Below are 14,347 nucleotides of genomic sequence, written 5' to 3' on the forward strand. Positions count from 1 at the left end.
ACTATCTGTCAGCTCTTCCAGCCTTACAACCCTCCAAGGACTTTGTGTTCCTCAACTCTGGTCTCTTACACATCCTTTGTATTATAAGTGGCAGTCGTGCTTTCAACCATCTAGGCCATTAGCTCAGGAATTCCATCTCTAAATCTTCACTTCTCCACTTTTAAGACTTCTTAAAAACTACCTGTTTGATCAAGCATTTGTCACTTGTCCTAATACCTCTCTCTTTGCATTGGTGTCAATTTCCATCTCCTAGTTTCCTGTGAAGCATCTTGAGACGTTTTTCTACATTTCAAGGTGCTATATAAGTGCAAGTTGTTGCTGTTGAGAGACTCCAAGCTTTGAGGTCTTGGCAAAACAAAAAGGAATGGAAGATGGTGTAATAAAAGTTGGATGGATTTTGGAAACGGCATGAACTGAAATGGGACATTTCTTAATCGTAAAAGCTAGCCTCACCACGCATCATGTTAGGGCACTACATATTCATCCTGGTTGAACTTGTACATAAAAACAAACATCAAAAAGACAAATTTCAAATGGATAGGGGAAGGGACAATGAGGTTATTCATCAATCTGGTTCCAATACCATGGATCAGTTGACCTATCAGGGGGCCCACATGCTTATGTTCTACCAAGTTTACCTGATCATCATCATTCGCTGTTGCCATGTAAGAGATGATGCTGTGCAACTCCTCAGCTGAAACTGCTTTGGTGATAAAATCTTTCACCAGGTTGAAGAGTGACAGTTGAACAGTTTTAACATCAGCTGTGACCTGGTTATCCTTTTGTGGGCTGAGAAGAAAGGAAATCATAATGAAAGTGATTATGAAGCTGCTCCGTCCCTCAAGCATAGCAAGTCCAACACAAAACTTGGTTTCTTGGTTTTCATTCAATGTCCTGAACAGGCAGAAACTAATGCCTTTCACAGAATAGTTAGTGTGGAAGGAGGCCATTTGCTCCATTGTGTCTGTGCTGACCCTCTGAAGGAACAATTCACCTAGTGCCATTCCCCCATCTTCACCCCGTGGCCCTCTTTAGATAATAATCCAATTCCCTCTTGAATGCCTTGAGTGAACCTGCACCACACTCTCAGGCAGTGCATTCCAGTTTTGAACCGTCTAATCATCCACTGTGTGAAGAAGTTTTTCCTTATGTTGCCATTGCTTCTTTTGCCAATTACCTTAAATCTGTGCCCTCTGGTTCTCGATCCTTCCGCTAATGGGAACAGTTTCTCCCCATCTACTCTGTCCAGGCCCATAATGATTTTGAATACCTCTATCAAATCTCCTCTCAACCTTCTCTTCTCTAAGGAAAACAGTCCCAACTTTTCCAATCTATCTATGTAACTGAAGTTCCTCATCCTTCAATTCATTGTGTGAATCGTTTCTGCACTCTCTCTAATGTCTTTATATCCTTCCTGAAGTGCAGCACCCAGAACGGGATTCAATACTCCAGTTGAGGCTGAAATTATGTTTTATGCAAAGTTAACATAACTTCCTTGCCTTTGTACTCTTATGCCTCTATTAATAAAATCTAGGATGCTTTATTAATCACGCTCTCAACCTGTCCTGCCACTTTTAGTGATTTATGCACATTTACACCCAGCTCCCTCTGCTTCTACACCCGCTTTGGAAATTGTGCCCTTTATTTTAATTTGTCTCTACTAAAGTTAATCACTTCACACTTCTCCACATTAAATTTCATCTGCCATTTGTCATCTCATTTCATCAACCTACGTCCTTTTGAAGTTCACACTGTCCTCCTCACAATTCAGAATATTTCCGATTTTTGTATCATCTGCAAATATTGTAATTGTGCCCTGTACACCAAGATCTAGGTCATTAATATATATCAGGAAGAGCAGGATCCTAACATTGATCTCTGAGAAACTCCACCATAAGCCTTTCTTCAGTCCAAAAAGATCCATTAACCACTACTCTCTGTTTCCTGTCACTTAGCAATTTCATATTCATGTTGTTACTGACCCTTTTATTCAATGAGCAGTAACTTTGTTCATAAGTCTATTGTGCGGCACTTTATCAAATGCCTTTTGGAAGTCTATATACACCACACAAATAGCATTACCCTCATCAACCTTCTCTGTCATCTCATTAAAAGACTTCAGTGAGTTAGATAAACGTGATTTGATCTTAACAAACGAGCTACATTTGCCCAAGTGACTATTACTTTTATCCTGAGTTATGGTTTCTAGAATTATCTTCCCTGCCATCGAAGTTAAACTGACCAGTTGTAGTTGCTGGGCTTATCTTTACACCCTTTTTGACCAAGGGTGCTTCCATGCCCAAATCCCCTTTTTGGTCCCAAGTTAGCCCCACTCCTTCTTTCACCATTTATATGCCTATAGAAGACTTTTGGACTCTTTTTTATGTTAGCTGCCAGTCTCTTTTCATAGTGTCTCTTTGCTTCTCATATCTGCATTTTCAATTCCATTCAGTCTGGCTCTTGGTTATATTATTCAGCTGACATTTGTCATAAGCACATTTTTTCTTCTTCATCTTTCTCTCTTCTTTGTCATTGAAGGAGCTCTGGATTTGTTTGCTTGCCTTTCCGCTTCATGGGAAATATATACTGACTGTCCCTGAACTATCGCTTCTTTAAATGCAGCCCATGGTTCAGCTATAGTTTTACCAGCATTCCTTTGATTCCAATTTATTCAGCCCAGATCCATTCTTACCCATTGAAGTTGGCTTTTGTCCAGTTAATAATTCTTACTCTCGACTGTTCTTTGTCCTTTTCCATTATTTGCCTAAACCTTATGATAAAATGATCACTGTCCCCTAAATGTTCCCCTACTGACACTTGATCCACTTGGCTCATCTCATTTCCAAGAACTAGGTCCAGCAGTGCCTCCTTTCTTGTTGCACTAAAAGAAAACTGCTGTAGAAAATTTTCTTGAACACACTCTAGAAACTCTTGCCCACTCTGCCCTTAGCACTGCTACTATCGCAGTCCATATTCAGGTAATACGGACTCAAAACGTCAACTATCCCTCTCCGCAGTTGGTGTCAGATCTGCTGAGTTTTTCCAGGTATTTTTGTTTTTGTTCTAGATTTCCAGCACCCGCAGTATTTTGCTTTTATCTTCAGGTAATTAAAGTTCCCCATTATAACTATTCTATAATCCTGTAATTTCCTCGTATATTTGTTCCCCTACATATTTCCCATTAGTCAGTGGCCTTTAGGCAACATCGAGCAATGTAATTGCACCATTTTTGTTCTGTAGCTCTAGCTAAATTCTGTTCTTGATCCCTCTGGGATATTCTCTCTCTCCAACAAGGCAATGTTCTCCTTAATCAATACATAATCCCTCCCCCTTTCCATCCTTCCCTATATTTCCCTAACACTTTGTATCTAGGAATATTTAATTAATACCTGCCCTTCTTTGAACCAGGTCTTGGTTATCGCTACATCATCATATTTCCACATGGTTACCTGTCCCTGCAACTCATCAATCTTATTTACCACAATCCACACACTCACATACATGCACAGTAACCCTAATTTAGATTTTATTACTTTCTCCTAACTCTGAACCCACCTAATAATTCACTATTTCCCATTCCTGTGCTATCTATCTCTCCCGGTTCTGTGCATCTTGGTATTATTCCCTAATATTACCTCCTGGTTCCCACACACCTGCCAAGTTAGCTTACACCCTCCCTGATAACACTAGCAAATCACCTTGCAAGGAAATCGGTCCTGGCTCTGTTTACGTGCAACCCATCTGGCCTGTACAGGCCCCATCACGCCCAGGAGAAGTCCCCATGTCTCAAGAATCTAAAGCCCTCCTTCCTGCATCATCTTAGCCACCCATTCATCTGTTTTACCCTTCTATTTCTATACTCATTTGCGCAGGGAGTAATCCAGAGATTGCTACTTTTGAGGTCTTGCTTGCTAATTTCTTATTTAGCTCTCTAAATTCTGAATGCAGGACTACATCCCTCTTTTTACCTATGTGGTTGGCACTAATTTGGACCACGACTGCTGGCTGTTCACTGTGCCCTGTTCAAGGCGCTCAGCAGCAGTTCAGTGATACCCTTGACCTTGGCAGCAGTGAGGCAGCACACCATACTGGATTCATTCTGCGCCTGCAGAAATGCCTGTCTGTTCCCCTGTCAAATCTCCTACTGCTATTGCTCTTCCAGTCTTCTTTATGCTCCCTCTATACAGCTAAACCAAATGCGGTGTCATGGACTTTGGCTCTGGCTGCACTCCCCAGGTTCATCTGTATTCAGAACTGAATACTGGTTGGAGAGTGAGATACTCGCAGGGGACTCCTGCCTGTTTGTTCTTGACTGCCTGGTGGTCACACTTTCCCTCACTCTCTGCATACTCCTAAGCTATGGGCAACCACATCTGTAAACATGCTATTCACAAGCTCTCAGCTTCACAAACATGCTGCAGTGATGCTAGCTGCTGCTTTAGCTCCAAAATCTGGAGCTTGAGCTGCTGCAACTGACGGCACTTGCTGCGCATACAATATGGTTATCAAGGACACATGAAGCGTCCTGGAGTTCCCACAGTGTAGCATATGCACTGTGAGAGGTCGGAGCTGCCCTGCCATTCCTCTATCTATTGGACAATAAATCTTGCTGCTAAACCTTGCTACTTAAAAAAAGAGAAAGACCCATCAGCTACTCACCTCCCTTCTGTTGACGCCACTTAAATATAGGAAAACAGTGTTTTCCTGAATTTTTTTGTGAAAAATTAAAATATTTAACTTCTCAGCTGCTTAGGCTAACTGCCTAACTTTGGAGAAGGGGAAATACAACAGCAATACTCACCAGCCAGTTACAGGATTCCTGTGTTGTCACAGTTTGATTTCTCCTTATACTTTTCAAACTCCTGTGTGCCAAGGTCCGCTCCAGCTCCCGAGTCTCTGCTAAGTCTTTTAGAGAGAGAAACCTACTACCCTTACCTGGTTTGACCTCTTTGTTACATTAATCCTGCACCAACATGGTTGACTCTTTGCTGCCCCCTGAAGTACCCTGGCAAATCACTTAGTTGTACCAAACCACCAGCAGTGGTACAAGAAGGCGGGCCATTACTAGAGATAGTTGATAAATGCCAGCCTTGCCAACAATGGCCAAATCCAGAGAATTGTTTTAAACACTGTTTAGTTACTCACACTTATCCTGCTGAGTAAACAGCAACTCTGTAGTTATTCAGCAAGTCACCATTACTGTACTAAATAAACAGTAACTCTGCACAAAAATTTGCTGGAAAAACTCAGCAGGTCTGACAGCATCTGTGGAGAGGAAAACAGAGTTAACATTTCGAGGCCGTATGACTCTTCATCAGAACTAAAGAGGAATAGAAGTGTGGTGAAATAAAAGCTGTTTGAGGGGGTGGGACAGGTGGAGCTGGATAGAGGGCCAGTGATAGGTGGAGGCAAAGGAGAGATTGCCAAAGATGTCATAAATAAAAGGACAAAGGGGTGTTGGTGGTGGTGATATTAGCTAAGGGATGTGCTAATGATGACATTATGGGTAGAAAGCAGGATGAGCAAGTGACAAATGGCCCTAGTGGAGGTGGGGTGGGGGGAAGGGATCGAAATAGGCTAAAAGGCAGAGATAAAACAATGGATGGAAATAAATTTTAAAAATAGTAATAGAAAAATATATGTATAAAAAATATATATAATAATTATTAGAAAAAAGGGAATCAAAAAGGGGGTGGGGATGGAGGAGAGAGTTCAAGATGAAGAAGTTGTTGAACTCAATGTTGAGTCCGGAAGGCTGCAAAGTGCCTAATCGGAAGATGAGGTGCTGTTCCTCCAGTTTGCGTTGAGCTTCACTGGAACATTGTAGCAGGACAAGGACGGACATGTGGGCATGAGAGCAGGGTGGAGTGTTGAAATGGCAAGCGACAGGGAGGTCTGGGTCATGCTTGCGGACAGACCGAAGGCTTGGTCTCTCCAACGTAGAGGAGAACGCATTTGGAGCAGCGAATGCAGTAGACTAAATTGAGGGAAGTGCAAGTGAAGTGCTGCTTCACTTGAAAGGAGTGTTTGGGCCCTTGGATGGTGAGGAGGGGGGAAGTAAAGGGGCAGGTGTTGCACCTTCTGCAGTTGCATGGGAAGGTGCCATGGGAGGAGGTTGAGGTGTAGGGGGTGATGGAGGAGTGCATCAGGGTGTCCCGGAGGGAATGGTCCCTACGGAATGCCAATGGGGGGGTGAAGGGAAGATGTGTTTGGTGGTGGAATGTATATTTTTTTATATATATTTTTTTCTTTTTCCACCTATTTCTATTATTATTTTTAAAATTTATTTCCATCCATTGTTTTATCTCCACCTTTTAGCCTATTTCGATCCCTTCCCCCCACCCCACCTCCACTAGGGCCATCAGTCACTTGCTCATCCTGCTTTCTACACTTAATGTCACCATTAGCACATCCTTTAGCTAATATCACTACCGTCAACACCCCTTTGACCTTTTGTTTATGACACCTTTGGCAATCTCTCCTTTGCCTCCACCTATCACTGGCCCTCTATCCAGCTCCACCTGTCCCACCCCCCTTAAACAGCTTATATTTCACCACATTTTTATTCCTCTTTAGTTCTGATGGAGTGTCATGCGGACTCGAAACGTTAACTCTGTTTTCCTCTCCACAGATGCTGTCAGGCCTGCTGAGATTTTCCAACAATTTTTGATTTTGTTTCAGATTTCCAGAATCCATAGTATTTTGCTTTTATCTTAGTAACTTTGCACAGTTGCAGAGAGTAACCCCTGCCCTATGAATAACCAGCAACTCAATTAACAGTAAATAATCTGTACTCTGTTGAAAAACTGGTAACTGAACAGCAGATATTCACTGACTTCAAACCAAATGATTGCCACAGCAAACCTTCCCACTCACCCGTAATGTGTCCGGATGGAATCCAGTATGTATTGCACACCATACCGCTTTCTGATACGCTGCTTGTGATCTTTGATAATCGTGGTTAAGTACTGTATGTGCCCTGTGAGTGTAAAGAGAATCAGGTTGTGAAGGGAGTTTTTTGATGTGCGGGCAAATTTTACAGATTATCACCTTCTCAACAAGGTGATGACAGCCGTATCCCAAGAATGATTTTTTTTTTAAAAAGAAAGAGTAAGCAGCAATTTGTGGTCATCAGGGTGAGGGATCTGAGTGCTGGAGAATGGAAGACTTCCCATTTCAGGCACATTATCAGCACAGCCAGATGCAGAGTAAGGCTCCCTCAAATCTTCCCCAACATGTTTCAAACCTAGTGTTACTGGACTAATAATCCAGTGACCTGCATGAAACATCCTAAAAGAGTTCAAATTCCCCCATGGCAATTTGAGAATTTAAATTGTGGAAATAAAAGCTTCCAGTAAAAGTGACTAGAAAGCTGCTGGGTTGTTGTCATCTGGTTCACTGATGGTCTTTAGGGAAGGAAACCTGCTATCCTGATCTGGTATATGTTACTCTAGTCTCACAAAAGTATGGTTGACTCTTAACTGCCCTCTAAAGTGCCGATAGAACCACTCAGTTGCATCAAACTTTTGATAGGCAATAAGTGTTGGCCTTCCTGTCCCATCACATTCCATCCAATCCCATTACAAAACTCTGAACTTGATTTTAACTTTTCTGAAAAAATTCAGAAAAGTTATGGATTTTCTAGTTTAAATTTACTCTTCATCTTTATTTTTTTTTTCACCAAACTCAAAGAGAGCTGGAAAGATTTAGTTTGGGTAAAGCCAGTTCTAGCAATTCAGTACATGGCCCCACAGAGGTCAGCAAGCCACAAACAGAGACTAAATTTAAAAGATGTTCTATTGGCTGGACTATTTTCAGTTTGAACTTGACCTGATCCTCTCACTTCTTCATTCTCCAACCCTTCGCCCTCAAGCACAGACTTGGGTTTCACAGTCCAGCAAAAAGTTTTCCAAATGAAATGTAAAGCATTACCCAATCGAACGGCGAAGTCACTGTGGCTCCAGATGCGGAAGTCAAAGAGCAGGTATTGATACATATAGTGGAGTAGGAGGTTATTGCCTTCACTAGCTGCCTGCTCCATCAGGAACTGACAGGCCATGAGTACATTCATATCCACTCTGTGGCTCGGAACCTAAGTCAAACAAAGACTTGTATTTACATAGCTTCTTTCATGATGACTGGACATCTCAAAGCTCTTTTCAATTAAGTACATTGGAGTGTAGTCACTGTCGTAATACAGGAAACATGGCTACCAATGTGTGCAGCAAGATCCCACAAATAAATGACCTGATAATCGATTTTAGTGATGTTGATTGAGGAGTAAATTTTGGACAGAATTATCCTATTCTTCTTCAAATAGCACCGTGGCTCTTTTAATGTCCACCCGAGAGGGAAGACGGAGCCCCAGTTTAATATTTCATATGGAAGATAGCATATTTGACAGTCTAGCACTCCCTCAGTTCTGCACTGCCTGCCCGCTTAGACTTTGTGTTCAAGTCTCCAGACGGGTTCTTGAACCCATGACCTCCCGACTCAACCCACTAATTTTATTAGTAATATAAAACCACTGCTTGACGTCTCCCAGCTAGGTGCAATATTTTACTCCCACGCTTGAATGCTTTATTCAACAAATGCAAATGTACACGTTACTTTTTATCCTCCTTACGTTTATCTAAATAACATCTAAAACTACTATACATCAAAGCACCCAGACTAGCTGGCTTTAATCCAATTAAGACACACAGATACACACATGGACACAGACCCCACTACAATTCCAATTTAAAAATAATTTCCAATAACATTATAGGCGTTAATATCTCTTCATGACAGGAGTCAGACTAATTGGATAGCTCTATCAAAGAGCCAGCACAGGCATGCTGGGCTTTCTGTGTTGTATGATTTTTTAATCTCCTCCTTTCAGCACTACCATGTATGTCTGTGCTGGTTCTTTGATAGAGCAATCTAAAATGGATCCCACTGCCATGCTATCCCCCAACATCCCCACCCCATCCCCCCTGCCACTCCACAGCCTTCTGTCCTCTTCCTCTACAAATACTCATCTTACTTTCCCTTAAAAGATGTGATGGTCTCTGCATCATCCATTCCCTAAGACATCGGTCCTCACTCTTTTAGTGAGAATTATAAATTGATGACCCATCATTACCATATCCCCAGCCAGAGGAAATAGACCTTCCCAAAATTCACTTACTATAATTTTTAAAATTTATATTAAATCTCTTCTTAGCCAGTCCTGCTTCCAGGAAAATTACAGTAACTAGTGCCTTTAACACAGAAAAACATCCCAAAGTGCTTCATAAATGTGTAATAAAACAAAAATGATGTCTAGCCAGAGGAGACATTAAGAAGTGTCAAAAGCATCATCAAAGAGGTGGGTCTGAAAGAAGTTCTTGAAGGAGGGGCAATGGGTTTAAGGGAAGGAACTTGTAGGACTGAAGGAAGTTAGAGATTACTAGGGGGTAATGAGAAGACCAACGTGAGGATGAAAATTTTGAATGTGACATTTAAAGACCGGAAGTCATTGTAGCTCAGTGAACACTGGTTTGATGGATGAATGAAACCTGTTTCAAATTAGAATAAGGATAGTAGAGTTTTGGATGAACTTAGGGGGCCAGTAGGAGAGCGTTGGAGTAATCAAGTTTAGCGGTAACAAAGGAATGGATATTAACTTCAGCAGCAGATAAGGTAAAGTAAGTTCCATAATGGAGTTTCGGGAAAGATGGGCACAGATTTGGGTGAAAATAACATGTTTAACGATCTTGGCAAGGAACTGGAGGTTGGGGCGGGTGGTATTTTGAAAGGTTAGAAGGATCAAGGATGAGTGACGCCAAATATTTTGGAAGGGATGTAGCCAATCACTGAGCAATGGGCACCATTTACAATGTTTGATAGTTTAGATGGTTTAGCTTAGTAGATATGTGCTTGAAATGTCACAGGCAGGATGAGCTTGGTGAGAGAATGCAGTGTGATGGAGAGAGATGTGTGTTCAGGGCTAGATTGGAGGAAGCCTCATGAGAGGCTTGGCTTGGTGGGAAAGAGTTGTTGGGGGTCGTGGGGGGAAGGGGACAACAGCAGGAGCAGCTGAACAGGCAGTCTCAATCTTTGTGATAAAGAAGTCTATGAGTTCTTCATACTTAGGGTTGGGAGTGAGGGTGAAAGAGGAAGAGAAAAGGGGTTTGAGGAGATGGTTAATAGTGGAAAAAAGCCAGGGATAATTTTTGCTCTCTAGATGATGCTGGAGTAGTCCACAGTTTAGGCATAACTCATGTTTCTTCTTACATCTATACCATAGAATCATAGAAAGTTTACAGCACAGAAAGAGGCCTCTTGGCCCATTCCATCTGTGCCAGCCGAAAAATGAGCCACACAGCCTAATCCCACTTTCCAGCATTTGGTCCATAGCCCTGCAGATTACAGCACTTCAGGTACACATCCTTTACCTTTTAAATTAGGGTTTCTGCTTCTACCACCCTTTCAGGAAATGAGTTCCAGACCCCCACAACCCTCTGGGTGGAAAAATGTTTCTTCATCTTCCCTCTAAACTTTCTACCAATCACTGTAAATCTACGCCCCCTAATCACTGACCTCCAACTAAGGTAACTAGGCCCTTCCCATTGATTCTATCCAGGCCCCTCACAATTTTGCACATCTCAATCAAATCTCCCCTTAACCTCCTCTGTTCTAAGGAGAACAACCCCAGCCTATCCAATCTTTCCTCATAGCTGCAATTTTCCACTTCTGGCAACATCGTCGTATATCACTTCCGTATTCTGTTTAATGCAATTACATCATTTCTATAATGAGGTGACCAGAACTGCACACAGTACTGAAGGTGTGGCCTAACTAATGTTTTATATAGTTCCAGCACAACTCCCCTGCTATTATAATCTATTCCTAGGTTAATAAATGAAAGGATTCTATATGCCTTCTTAATCACCTTATTAACCTGTCCTCCTACCTTCAGCGGTCTGTGGACATTTACTCCAAGGTCTCTCACTTGCTCTACACCTTTCAGTACCCTCCCGTTTATTGTGTCATCCTTTGCCTTGTTTGACCTCCCCAAATGCATCACCTCACACTTCTCTGCATTGAGTTCTATTTGCCACTTTTCTGCCCACCATACCTATATTTTATAATTCCTAACATCATCTTGGTGAATCAAAGTTCTACCCTCTCTCTGGCTTTATTGTCCTTTCTATAATAGTTTACAAGCCTAAGCTTTAAATAAACCCTGTTTTATTACTTTCTTTTTATAGGCTGTGCTTCTAAAACAATTTAAGTATAGTTACTCCAACTCTAACTGAGTCAGAATTGTCACCAATCAACTTTCTGCAAACGTGGTAATTTCTTTTTGCCAAAATTGACATGTTTAAAGAAAATGTTTACTCCACGATAATGATATCTGAGAAAACAAGTTTAAGTTTAATGAAACTTGTTAAGTTTAATGAGACCTCATTAAGTTTAATGGAACCTCATTAACTGCAAATCACACCCTTTGTAGCCTTTTGAACTTCATCACCAATTTCCTTTTCGCTGATGCTGCACTCACAGAGACATCCACTTTTGCTATAGTGGGAACATTAACTTTTTTTATATATATACCAAGTGCAGCATTATAAGATAGGAGGCAATTTAAACAAATTTGAACTGTTAAACTATTCCAATCCCAAACAAACAGTGCAGTGCCTATTTTCAAAAGAAAAACTTGTTAATGTATTAATTTTTACCACTGGACTACTATCTTCCCATAGTAATGTTACTGGAATAGTAATCCAGAGGCCCAGGCTAATGCTCTAGGGACACAGATTTAAATCCCATCACAGCATCTGGTGGAATTTAAATTAAATTAATAAATCTGGAATTGAAAGCAAGTCTCAGTAATGGTAACCATAAAACTATCACCGAATGTTGTAAAAACCCATCTGCTTCACTAATTCTCTTTAGGGGAAGGAAATCTGCCATCCTTACCTGGTCAGGCCTACATGTGACTCCAGATCCACAGCAATGTGGTTGACTCTTACCTGCCCTCTGAAATGGCCTAGCAACATTCAGTTCAAGGACAATTAGCGTTGGGCAATGAATGCTGGCCTTGCCAGTGATACCCGTACCCCACAAAAGAATTTTTAAAATTGTTACCGAGATCAAAGTTGCAAGGAGAAATTTACTGCCTTTTCCCCACCTGCTCCCTTAGATTAGGTGGCCAAAGTTCATGCTGGAAATAGGCAGGGGCCTTAATACTGCAATGCTCATTAGGACCTTAAGAAATTTGGATGGTGAAATACACCATCCAAGACTTGCCAGAAGGTGTAAAATAAATTTACAAAGATCATACCAGAAATACAAGGTTATATCAATCAGGAATAAATGGAAGGCTGGTTTTTGTTTCTCTTAGAAGGCTGAGGGGATGACCAAATAGAGGTGTTTAAATGAATAGTTTTGATAGAGTAGACATGGCATTCGCAAACCGTGGGTTGCGACATCCAATGGGGTTACAGAGACAGTGTTTGGGGTCGTGAGCTCCCGATCCTCTGAGGCAACAATGGTGACTTTGGAGAGGATGCTCTGGCAGGACAGCCCTGGACTCACTGGCTGCTTGCCACCAAACAGCAAGTGGCAGATGGTGAACTCAAAGCGCTCTTTAACCTCAGAAAACACTTCAGTGGTGAGTGCCAAGTAGGCCCGGGAGGTTTGTGCACTGATTTAGTGCAGGTAGAGGCAGGCAAGTGTAACTCAGTGACTGACTGAGTGCAGGGAAAACCAAGAGGTTATGTGGCTAATCCAGGAAAATGAGTGCCAGCTTCAAAATGTATTGGTTCCTCCTTCAGTTGTGTTGGCTCCTTACACCGGGCTGATGACTCTGTTTCGCAGGCACTGGCAACTAGACCAAAGCAAGGGGCAGTGATGAGGTTGTGGTGGAAGAGGGGCTTGTTTGCTGTGTGTGGAGATGGGAGGGGAAAGTCAGGTTGATTACTGTGTATATGGGGTGGGAGGGAGAATAAGAGGGGCTGGTTACTCTACATGCGGGCAAGAGGAGAGAGGGTTAATTGTTGTGTGTGTGGGGGAAAGGGAGAGGGGCTAATTAGTCAGTGTGGGGCGAGGAGAGGGGTTGATTACAATGTGTGCGTTGGAGGAGAGTGGCTGATCTGGGAAGGGAGAGGGCTGATTATTGTGTGTGGGGCTGGGAGGTGAGGGGCTTTACTGTGACTTCTGTCACTGGGGAATATGGAGATCTTAGTTCAAAGCTACAAAAGTACAGAAAATATTAACATTTTTACTAAGTATTTTAAAAATAGAGATTTTCATACTTATATGGTGTAATTTTATATGTTGATCTATAAAACGTGAATTCTAATAATTATATACTGAGTATTACTATACTGCTTTGTTGCTGTTTGGTTTTTGCTGATATCTGGGGTCATGTTAATTTTTATGTGTTAAAATGAGGTCACATTGGAAAATAGTTTAGGAAGCACTGGAGTAGACACAGACAGTGGGCTGAATTGTCCCCCCGTTGGGGGGGAAGTTGATGGGCGGCCACGTACGGGCGCGCTTCCGATCGGCGCCCCCGATTGGAGACGCGGCGCCATTTTACGTGGGCGGGCCAATTAAGGCCCACCCAGCGTGATGTCCGCACAGAAGTGCTATGCGCTCCCTGTGCGGGCGGGGGGGAATCCCAAAATTGAGAGTGCGCAAGAAAGAGCACATTCATCTCCCTGAGGCTAAGTACAGCCTTAGGGAGATCGGCTGCACATGTAAAAAAGACAAAAATAGAAAAATAAAATTTCCATTACATGTCCACTCATGTGACAATGTCACATGAGTTGGGACATGTCCATAATTTTTACAAAATCTTTATTGACATTTTGGCCATTGACAGGTTGGCAGGCGCACAGCTGATTTTGCTGTGTCCCCACTTTCCTGAAAATTTAAATTGGGCGCGGTGACGTCGGGAGTTCCCCCCGACGTCACCGTGCATCATTTTACGCGTCGGCGAGCGAGCCCTGCCCCGCTTGCCAACTCGTAAAATTCTGCCCGGTATTTCTACTTTTGGGGAAGAGAAAAACTAGAGGCCATCATGTAAGATAGTCACCAAGAAACCAAATAGGGAATTCAGAAGAAACTTGTTTACTCAGAGAAAGTGGAACTTGCTGCCACAGGAAGTGGTTGAGCTGAATAGTATCGATGTATTTAAAGGAGGCTAGATAACGATTTGAAGAAGAAGGGAATAGAGAGCGATGTGAGTAGAGTTAGATGACTAAGGATGGGAGGAGGCTCAAATGGACTTTTACATCAAATGACTGGTTTCTGTGCGCTATATTTTATGTATTTCTATGTAATATTCCCAAAACTAAAGCTAAACCATGTA

The 14,347-nt window shown here is 42.1% G+C and overlaps 1 protein-coding gene across 4 annotated transcripts in view; it reads right to left on the minus strand.

Annotated features, from left to right (window-relative positions):
• The window catches only part of nbeal2 (neurobeachin-like 2), a 258,464-nt gene that overhangs the window by 109,236 nt on the left and 134,881 nt on the right, over window positions 1-14,347 (minus strand). For all 4 annotated transcript variants that reach the window (XM_078540855.1, XM_078540854.1, XM_078540857.1 and 1 more), the window contains 3 exons: window positions 7,933-8,092; window positions 6,877-6,979; window positions 639-789 (listed from right to left, as the gene is read on the minus strand). In XM_078540855.1, the coding sequence (XP_078396981.1) occupies window positions 639-789; window positions 6,877-6,979; window positions 7,933-8,092 (414 nt within the window). The remainder of the gene's footprint in view (window positions 1-638; window positions 790-6,876; window positions 6,980-7,932; window positions 8,093-14,347) is intronic.

The sequence above is a fragment of the Cetorhinus maximus genome, chromosome 4 (genome assembly GCF_964194155.1).
Source record: "Cetorhinus maximus chromosome 4, sCetMax3.hap1.1, whole genome shotgun sequence".
NCBI lineage: Eukaryota > Metazoa > Chordata > Chondrichthyes > Lamniformes > Cetorhinidae > Cetorhinus > Cetorhinus maximus.